Here is a 10,069-nt window from a genome sequence, read left to right on the forward strand (position 1 = left end):
CTTGAGTACTGTCTTCTTTTATACTGTCTACAACATAATGATTCCTTACATGAGGGTCTGCATGCCCTTTTTCGTTAACCGTTATGGGCCATTTTAATTTACCGTTAATCGTTGCCGGCCCGCTCTAATTCAACGTTAAGCGTTATCAGTATATTCCTCGTGAAGCGTTATGGGTCGTTTTAATTCAACGTAAAACGTTATTTGTCATCCTAAATTCAGCGTTAAGCGTTAATAAATAATTCTTCGTTACGCCTAATTTTGCCTTTCAAAATGCAGGAAAATGCGTCATTGAAGGTTCAAAAATTCGAAATTTCCCGGGGGAGAATGCCCAGACCCCCCTACATTGCTCGCGCCTTTGGCGCTCGACTCGCGCTTCTGCGCTCGGTCCCTTCGGCTCTAGCCAGAACCAGTTTTCCATTCAATTTCCGGAAGTTTGCGGAGAGTTACAGAATTTTTTAACGAATATATAATCCGTCAACCTTGACAGGCAAATTAACAAAAATCTTGAGTAAAATATGAAAACATCAGAAGGACCGAGAAACACTCTCAACACCATGATTTGCCTCTCGAAATGCGGGAAATTGCGTTTTCGAAGGCTTAAAAATCCTAAATTCCCCGGGGGAGCATTCCCCCGGACCCCCCTAGATTACAAGCGCCTTCGGCGCTCCCCTCTCAAAACCCATCGGTAAAACTGGGCAGACGGAAAAAATGCAATTGCTGGCCGACGTCGACTCGGCCAGGGCAGGTGGGGAACACAGGGAACACATACCTTTAATGCACGCTTCATTACATGTAAGGTATACGTAATTTTGTCGGTGATCACCTTTTCTCACAAAGCGAGATACCAAATCCAGTGCAGCTCGAAAAAAAAAGCCTGTCAATTTACCGTTAAGCGTTGCCGACCGTCCTGAATTTACCGTTAAGCGTTATCGGCCCTGCTGAATTTACCGTTAACCGTTGCCAGGACCCCCCCATGCAGACCCTCTTACATGTTATATTTACCTCCATGAAAAATGGAGGCATTGTTTTTGGCGCGTCTGTGTGTGTGGGTGTGGGTGTTTCCGCACATTTGTAGTCAGCATAACTTCATAACGCCTTTATGGATTGTGATGATATTTGGTATGCTGGTAAGTATTAGGAAGATGAAGGTCAAGGTCAAATATGGGCCTCCTGGTGGATGACCTTGGTACTGCAACAGAACTTCCGGTTTTTGTATCTTTTGTCCTGAACATGCTATAGTCTTGATTTTTTGGTGACAGATTATCCTGTCAGGAACAAGTGTTGTAAGTTTGGTCCCCCTTGCAGCTTGTTCTGGAACTGCAGGGGGGATTTCTGGTAAAAACCTTTAAAGCCAATAAGTCCAGATAGGAACAACATATTTTCATCATTTTTGGTATTTAGGTAGCTGAGAGAGAGTTCTACAAAAATAAGGGCAAATTATGCAAATGAGAACTTAATTTGCATAATTAATGGCGAAATTCTATAATTACAGTGTTTTACATAATGGCACTACTATACATGTAATCTATTTAATCTGTGGCAGGCGGAACATCAGCAGATACTAATTATGCAAATGATGACCTAATTTGCATAATTAATATGAAAATTTTGTGACTCCTTACTGGTGAATGATCCGAATTTTATACATTTTGACATGTGTAAGTAACTTAAAGGTTAACACCACAATGCATATATTATGTTAATGTAGAGGTCATTTGCATGTTTAATTAGGACATGTTGAAATGAAGCACGACAAAGGAGAGGAATTTTACACGAAAATATTTTAATTTGAATTGATAAAACCATGACTTAAACTAGATTATGCTAATTATGACCTTATTTCCATAGTCAATGAGACAAATAAAAAACATTTACAAAAACGTATATATTTCATGGAGGTATGAAATCTACGAATTCTTGTATTAATATTGCATTGTTGCCCTATTGCCCTATGTATATGTATGGGAGGGTCTGGGAGTAAGGCATTTGTAATTGTTAGGAAACTCGGTGTGAACTTGAGACATCATACAGAAAGTTGATTTATTACTGTAACTTGTAAAAAAAACTACTCCAAAGAATTAAGTTGTTACAAATAGAGAAGTCATGTGTCCCATCTCAGAAGTAGAATCTTATTGGCAAATGGTTACAGTAATGAGGCAGTGTCTGTTGTAGATTAGAACTACATGGAGGCTGTTAGTTTAGTCATAAAATAGATGTACATGTTTTGGTGGTCCTGATACAGAATGCATAGCCATATGGTCTCTCGGTCTATTGCCCATCTACATTTTGTACTTCATCAAATGAGCGGGGTGGGATTTCACTGTCCATAACATCTACCCTGGTACAGAATGAAGTATGTACATTTGTGAATGGATATGGGGCATTTTATGTATTATCCTCAGAGGCAGCACTGTCACTGATATTGGCGATGTTGCTTTCAATCCCCTTTATCAATGGGTGACTTTTGTGCTCAGGGAAAATTTGTCTTGCCATAGCCAAGGCTTCTTGGCAGAGACTGATTGCTTTTTCACGAACGCCTAGGTCTCCCCATGCCATTCCCAGACTGTTGAGTGATGTTGCGATAGCAGGGTGTGTTGCATTCTGTCCGTAGATGGTTTTGCACATCTGCAGTGCTTCATCACAATAGCTGAATGCTTTCCTGCCCTCATACATGTGATTCCAGGCTTGGCCTATGTTGTTGAGCGTCATGGCGATGTCAGGATGATCTGTACTCTGACCAAAGACATCCCTGTACATCTGCAGTGCCTGTTCATGGTAGCCGACTGCTTTCTTGTAGTCACCCCGATTACCCCAGACCAGCCCCATGTTATTGAGTGTCATGGCAATGTTAGGATGAGCGACATCCTCACCATAGATGCTATATGTCTGAATCGCCTGTTTAAGGTAGCTGAGAGCTTTCCCATGATCACCCAAGTCGTTCCAAGCTGACCCCAGGTTTCTGAGTGAAACGCCAATGTGAGGATGGTTTGAACTGTCACCATAGATACTCCTGCGCATCTGCAGTGCCTGTTCATGGTAGCTGATTGCTTTCTTTTGATCCCCCAGGTAACTCCTGAGTTCGCCCAGGTTATTGAATGACATTGCGATGTCAAGATGGGGTATACCCTGACCATAGAAACTTTCCCTCATCTGGAGTGCCTGTTCAAGGAAATTAAGTGATTTCTTGTAGTCACCAAGATGACACAGGACCAACCCAATGTTGTTGATTGATCTGGCAATGTCAGAATGGGCAGAATTCTCACCATGGAAATCCCGGTATGTCTGCAGTGCGTCTTGAGTGTACGAGGTTGCCTTTTTGAAATCACCCAGATAAAGCCAGGCCATCCCCAAGTTGTTAAGTGATGTTGCAGCGTCTCGAAGTGCTGTATTCCCTCTGAATATCTGCAGCGCCCGGTTGTGGTAGCTCAGTGCTTGTCTATAATTGCCCAAATAGTACCATTCCATTCCAATGGCATTGAATGACTGGGCAATGTAAGAATGAGTTGAATTTTGACCATAGAGATTTTTGAACATCTGTAGTGACTGGTCGTGGTAGTTAAGTGCTTTTCTGTAATCACCAGTACCGTACCAAGCACTACCAATATGTCGTAGTGATCTGGCAATGTCAAGATGTACCGTGCCTTTGCCGTAGATGCTTTCCCTCATTTGTAATGCCTGTTCATGGTAGCTGATGCCTTTGCTGTGATCACCAAACTGCACCCAGTTTAGCCCCAGGTTGTCAAGCGTGACTGCAAATAGACGATGTGCTGAACCCTGACCATAGATATTCCTGTACATCTCTAGTGCCTGTTCTAGGTAACCCCTAGCTTGTCTATTATCTCCCAGCTGGTACCAGGCTTGTCCGATGTTGTTTAGTTCTGTGGCAATAGCCACATGTTTTGTTTTCTGACCGTAGGTACTTTTGTATATCTGCAGTGCCTGTTCATGGTACTTAAGTGCTTTTCTGAAATCACCTAGATTTTGCCATGTCAAACCCAGGTGGCAAAGTGTTTTAGCGATTTCGGGATGTGCTTTAGACTGACTTAATATGCTGCTGTAAATCTGATGTGCCTGTTCATAGTAGCTTAGGGATTTTTTATAATCTCCTAGGTAATGAAAGGCTCTACCAATATAAATGAATGAATTGCCTATATCGCGATGTACTGTGCCGTAGATACTTTCCCTCATCTGCATTGCCTGTTTATGACAGCAGAAGCCTTTGCTGTGATCACCTAGAAAAATCCAACCCATCCCCATTTCGTGTAGACAGGTGGCAATGTCTGTATGTGCTGTGCCCTGACCATAGATGCTCTTACGCATCTGCAGTGCCTGTTCATGATAGTTAATAGATTTCTTGTGAGCACCTAGTTTACTCCATGCTGCCCCCAGGTTGCTAAGTGAGCTAGCAATGTCAGGGTGTGCTGTACTCTGACCATAGATACCCTTTAACATCTGCAGTGCCTGTTCATTGTAGTCGATACATTTTCTTTGATTACCAAGGCTACCCCAGGCTACCCCCAGTTTTGTTAGTAATATGGCAATTCTTGGATGTACTGCGGTCTGACCGTAAACTCTTCTGCGCATCTGCAGTGCCTGTTCAAAGTGGTTGATAGCTTTTTCATAATCTCCAAGGTTATCCCAGGCTGTTCCCAGGTTACTGAGGGAGCTAGATGTGTCACAAAGTGCTGTGCTCCGACCGTAGATATTCTTCTGCATGTGCAGAGCTTGTTCATGGCAATCGATGGCTTTCCTTTGTTCCCCAACGTCATCCCAGGCCAGCCCAAGGTTGTTGAGTAGCACAACAATCATGGGGTGTGTCTGGCCATGGATACTTCTGTACATTTCCAGTGCCTGTTCATAGTAGCTGACTGCTTTTTGGCACTCACCCATGCCAAGCCAAGCATTGCCAAAGTCAAACAGCAGAACCATGTTATCATTATCTGTATAAGCTTTTTCTTGGGCCTTATTGTAGCAGCGGATAGCCTGCTGATATCTGCATAGCTCATAGTACATTTCTCCTCGTACTCGTGCGGAAGTATCATAGAAATCAGGAAATGAATCTGAAACTGTAGTCTCACTAGGCCATTTAGAGAGAACATTTTTTAAGGGAACCGATGTAGAATAATATCTGAAAAGCTGTTTTACATTTGGGAGGTGGAAAACTGGCCTAAGATCATTTGTTTGTTCTTCATCATTTGTCTGAGATTCTTGACCATGCGGCACTGTTGACACCAAAGCTGACAGGTTTTCCTTCTGTCCACCATTTGCGATGTAGGTTCTGAGCCTGAGTTCTGCTGAGATGCTGGTAAGCACTGTCAGGTGGTGTGCATTGTTGGGACTGATCACTTGTTGGTTTTCCATTTCTTCTATTGTCTCCCAAACTGTGGTAGGTATGATTCCTGAAGACAGTGCCAAGCAGTCCACTGCTACAGCTGGGAAGCGATAGAGTTCTTTCTTTACAAAAATCATTCTTGCTGTAATTGTTTCTTTATCACCTAAGCTTTCTATGTTTTCCTTAAGTATCTCCTGTGCCAGTTTTTGAGCCATTTCGCCTCCATCAGCTTTTAGTTTTTTCACTGTGATGCCCATGTACGTGTCAATCAAATCCTGATCCCCTGCTATCAGGCATGCGTTTCTCAAGATAGTGGCAAGGTGATATCCTTCCTTCAGGTATAATGTGACATCACTCTGTAGTTTTGAAGCCATGTTTTCTGGTGTACAGATGAGTTCACTGGGTGGTTTGTCCATAGTTCCCTGCCTGCCCAGTGGAGTCTTGCTTGCCTTTGGCATGGAGCCATCAAATGCAAACCCACGTGGTGTAACAGAGTCAAAGTACCAGTTGTCAAGTGGGTCCTCAGAGTAGAAATCATTGAGAGATTTTATTCCCAATGCTGGGAGAATGGTTTCTCCCAGGTTGACCACCTTGAGGTGCAGATAGTGAGTGAGGTTACGGAAATACACAAGCCATTCTTCACTTTCTTCTTCTACCAAGATGGCAGACTCCAGGTCTGAGTATGGAGTTACCAGTCCTGTGGCCTGTGAACCCAAACCGATCAGGGCATACTTACAGGGAGGGGGACCCAATAACCCAATACACTCTTCTATAAGCAGGCTGATGAACTCCTTCCTTTGTTGTGAAATGTTCTCAAACAACTGCCTGACAGCCTGAGCTCGTTTTGTCTCTATCTCTTTGACACATGGGTCGTCCTCATCATGTACATAGGGATCCAGCTGCTGGTCAATGGTTTCCATCTCCAGCTTGATCTGGTCCCGCATCTCCTTCAGCTGATTCTTGTATTTTTCTGTGTCATCTTGGCTTACATTACTATGAATGCCTAAGGTACATTTGAGAAATGACATCTCTACTTCTCTAATAGTTCTTTCTATGTTACCATTGAGGACTTGATCCTCTGATCTGGCTATTGCTGCATTGTAGAGTGCTGCTGCTTTGACAAAGTCTCCCCCGTCTCCTGTCTGCTGACCTCGCTTACTGTAGACATCTCCCACCTTGCACAGGGGCTCCACCTCTCTCTGGTACTGCTGGGCTGTGGGATCTGGGGAGAAAGGATGTTCCAATATTAATCTGGACAAAAAATGGTTACAGCAGACAAGAAATCTCTCTAGAAATTCCCTCAAATGTTAAGTCTAAGAGTCCTGTATTTCTGCCTTACCTTTGACATGTACCGTCTTGAGTGCAGCTGCAAAGTGCTGCTCTGCTGAGTCCAGGTCTGTCCTGGCAAGGGAGGATTCTCCTTCCCTGAAGTGGCTTGTGTATTGACTAATGAGACAAAAGACAGGGCTTAGGTTTTAAGCTGTAAGGGAGACTTGCGTTGGATCGAAGGAATGTTATTTATCTTACAGTGTAATCACTTAATGATCTAACATTTGAAAATTTGATTATTACGTCAGCGATTCAAATTTGCTTCATGTGACATATTCGTCACCTGTCATTGACGCCTTCTTCATCTGCAACATCAGTGTTGGTTGTTCCTGGCTCTTGTGCTTTGCTGTAACTGAACAAAATGTGGCTGTCACGACAATGGAACTCCTAGTAACAGCACATTTTGGGTTTAGGAAATGTAAGCTATTCTATTGATCTTTTTTCTTCAACATCTTAATTTGCAACTCTAATCATTCCTACTTCCGCTGCTTTCCCGGCAAGAAAATGCAACATAGTCAATTAACTTTTACAAAGTTAGTATTTTCTCCCTTTACCAAAGCTTAGACTACGGTAACTGGTTTCAAAAACGTGTCAGTGAGCGTCCTTACCTTGGTATGTCTGGATGGAGATTCTGGTCCTGAGTATTGGCTGAACTCGTGAATAGGTTCCCCATCCTGTAATAAACCAAGTCAGTGAGCTCTTCTTGGTATGTTACTTGTCATGCCTGTAATGCCTGTATGCCTGTTGCATGTTTTAATAACCTACAATTGTTAACTGCCTTTTTGTGGCGTTACCATGCCTCATGCTGATGCAGATACAGGTACAAAACACTGTTTATCGTTATAAGACACTGGCAGCATCATATGTTGGCCATTGTCCTTGCTTATATATAGTATTACCCAGTTGGATATATCCTGATTTCTTCGACGGCGAAGCCAAGACAACGCGAAGAGGTGAGCAATCACCTGTTCTGCCCCATCTTATGGCAAATCCAAAATAAAGAAATAAAGCCTATCCCCCTGTACGTATTAGAAAGGAATTGCAGAGCAACAAGCTAAGAACCCCAGGCTTTATATGTGCAAACTTATTCATATTCAAACCACGAGACAAGTCGATTGTACGGGAATGGATCCGGCTGAATGATAACTGAGGTCAAAGTGGCGTCGTGTGTTGTAGTGGTAGTTGTACATCACTGGACAATGAAACAGGGAGACCCGGGTTCGATTCCGGGTCGTACCCGAACAAGTCCGAACATGCGCAGCGACGTTGTACCCTTGGGAAAGGTACTTTACACGACTTTCCTCACTTCACTCAGGTGAAAAAGAGGACCTAGCTTCGGGCTAAAAGAGGCGTCTTATCGGATGGGACGTTAAAATGGAGGTCCCGTGTTTGAGAAGAGACACACCTCAAGCACGTGAGCGGAAGTGGAACAAACCATTATGGTCTAAAAAGGGGTAGGGAATTTTCCCGACCAGCCTCGTAACCGCTGCTTCTCCTATTGGGTCAGTTAGTCCTCACTACTTGTGATGATGTTTCTAACTCAGAGAGAAGAGTTGCTGTTATAGTTACAGGCTAGCCCTATGCCTAGAAGTGGCCAATGGCCTTGCATTGAGCGACACCGTTAAAGAAAAAGCCTAAAAACATATTCCTATACCACAAGCTTTAAGTGATTCTCTCCAAGTCTTGTAAGTGCATAGTATTAGCATGTCAGTCATATTAACACGCAACAAACAGGTTCTTGATACGTTCCGTTTGTATATATATAAAGCATGATTAAGAATGGATCGGCTCGCCGTGATGTCTCATGTCTTAAACATGGTGTATTAAACTCAGCTGACCCCAGTCTATCTATTTTAGCTTCCGGGTCTATATAGCGTAGAGGATATAGACTCTGACGCTAAAATAGGTCTGGTAACCAGGCTAGACCCCAGACACCTTATCTGTAGGACTAAACACTTATCTAAATCTCACCTGGATATGTCTGAGACTCCACAGAACCCGCCTGGGTAGAATTGTACCTGCGTCTCTATAAAATGGCGACAGTTCTGTATTTCCCCTCTGCCTCAGGGTGTGCTACTGGTGGGACTTTCCGATGAGTCATCGCTACGTCAACAGTCCTTTGTACAGGTGAATACAATGCCCCTCAGGGGAGACACCATTGAAAGGGTTCTCCATTGAAACATATGCTAAATCAGACATGAAAATTGGCATCAATTCTCTAGTTTTTGTCACATAAACTCACCTTCACGTGTTGGCCAATTTAATAATATGTACAACAAGCCGCGATATAATTATGGAAAAACGTTTTAATTATGGACTCCCACCCATAAATCCCAAACGCTTAACCCAACTGTCTTAATACTTTTTATGGTAACATATTAGGTGGTAATGAATATGCGGAAAGCGTTGATGAGTCCCTTGGGAATAGTCCAATTATACATAATTATACTATAATTATGTATAATTATACATAATGATTTTGGTATTATACATAATTATACATAACCCTTAGGACCGTTATACATAATTATAGATAACCCTTTGGACCATTATCTATAATTATACATAACCCTTTGGACCATTATACATAATTATCCATAATTCTATGGACTATTATACATAATTATACATAACAGTTTGGACCATTATATATAATTATACATAACAGTTTGGACAATTATACAATAATTTCACGAGGATTTCGCGAGAACCGAGTGCGCCGCTTTCGAAACCTCGAACACCGAATTCAAACATTCAAATTGACGCTGTTACACTTTTTGTTTAGATTAAATTTTTGTTTAAATTTCTCGGTTGGGTTAAGGCAGCCTATGGTATACTATGAGAAGTATTTCATACATATGCCTGTAACTTTTGATAGCTTGGTCGCACCACAACTAAACTTCACACTAGTACTTGAAACACATTGGATAAAGGTTATTTTGTTTTAGTACTTCTGGATTTTTGGGTTAAAAATCAACATTTTGGTTTAAAAAAAAGCTGTTTACTTCATGGCTTTACGCGCAAGCGGTAACAACACCTTTCATCATGATATTTTACAAGTAGAAAGCCAACCCCCTATTTATTATTTTTGTCCGAGGCTATTTCGTGTTAAATGACAGTTACATTGTTTTTTTGGGGCCAAAAACGACAGAAACAGCTATTTTTCTGTCATTTTTCGTTAAAAAATCGCCACAGTTAAAAAAATATCGACTTATATGCAAAATAGCCTCGGACAATTTTGATAAAAAAGTGATAATACGTAAACATGGATTACTCTAAAGATCAATTATGCTGTTTTCAGCTGCGCGTAAAGCCGTTTATGTCATAGTCCGTGAATAAAATGCGTAACAACGCGGGTTCACAGGGGAAACATACAAATGACCGCGAGTGACCCCGAATTCGAACACG

General features: G+C 42.1%; 1 protein-coding gene across 3 annotated transcripts; it reads right to left on the minus strand.

Annotated features, from left to right (window-relative positions):
* Window positions 1–1,877: 1,877 nt before the first annotated feature.
* LOC109482825 lies at window positions 1,878–8,830 on the minus strand. Of its 3 annotated transcripts, XM_019785669.1 has the most exons (6): window positions 8,633–8,830; window positions 7,270–7,335; window positions 6,945–7,013; window positions 6,672–6,778; window positions 2,352–6,554; window positions 1,878–2,292 (listed from the first exon to the last, which is right to left on the minus strand). In XM_019785669.1, exons 2-5 carry the CDS (start codon window positions 7,332–7,334, stop codon window positions 2,386–2,388), a joined length of 4,410 nt encoding a protein of 1,469 aa, XP_019641228.1. In that variant the 5' UTR covers window position 7,335; window positions 8,633–8,830; the 3' UTR covers window positions 1,878–2,292; window positions 2,352–2,385. The 3 variants fall into 3 exon arrangements, with proteins under 3 accessions (XP_019641228.1, XP_019641226.1, XP_019641229.1); XM_019785667.1 differs by having other exon boundaries at window positions 1,878–6,554; XM_019785670.1 differs by lacking the exon at window positions 6,945–7,013 and having other exon boundaries at window positions 1,878–6,554.
* Window positions 8,831–10,069: the final 1,239 nt, after the last annotated feature.

The sequence above is a fragment of the Branchiostoma belcheri genome, unplaced genomic scaffold (genome assembly GCF_001625305.1).
Source record: "Branchiostoma belcheri isolate BF01 breed outbred unplaced genomic scaffold, Haploidv18h27 scaffold601, whole genome shotgun sequence".
NCBI lineage: Eukaryota > Metazoa > Chordata > Leptocardii > Amphioxiformes > Branchiostomatidae > Branchiostoma > Branchiostoma belcheri.

What these genes read in the sequence shown, in the direction of transcription:
- LOC109482825 (XM_019785669.1), bottom strand. Translation starts at nt 7,334, where the DNA reads ATGGGGAACCTATTCACGAGTTCAGCCAATACTCAGGACCAGAATCTC. An exon ending in GAAGAAGGCGTCAATGACAG is followed by an intron (nt 6,779 to 6,944) that starts GTGACGAATATG and finishes TTGTCTCATTAG; the next exon opens with TCAATACACAAGCCACTTCA. An exon ending in CAAGACGGTACATGTCAAAG is followed by an intron (nt 6,555 to 6,671) that starts GTAAGGCAGAAA and finishes CTTTCTCCCCAG; the next exon opens with ATCCCACAGCCCAGCAGTAC.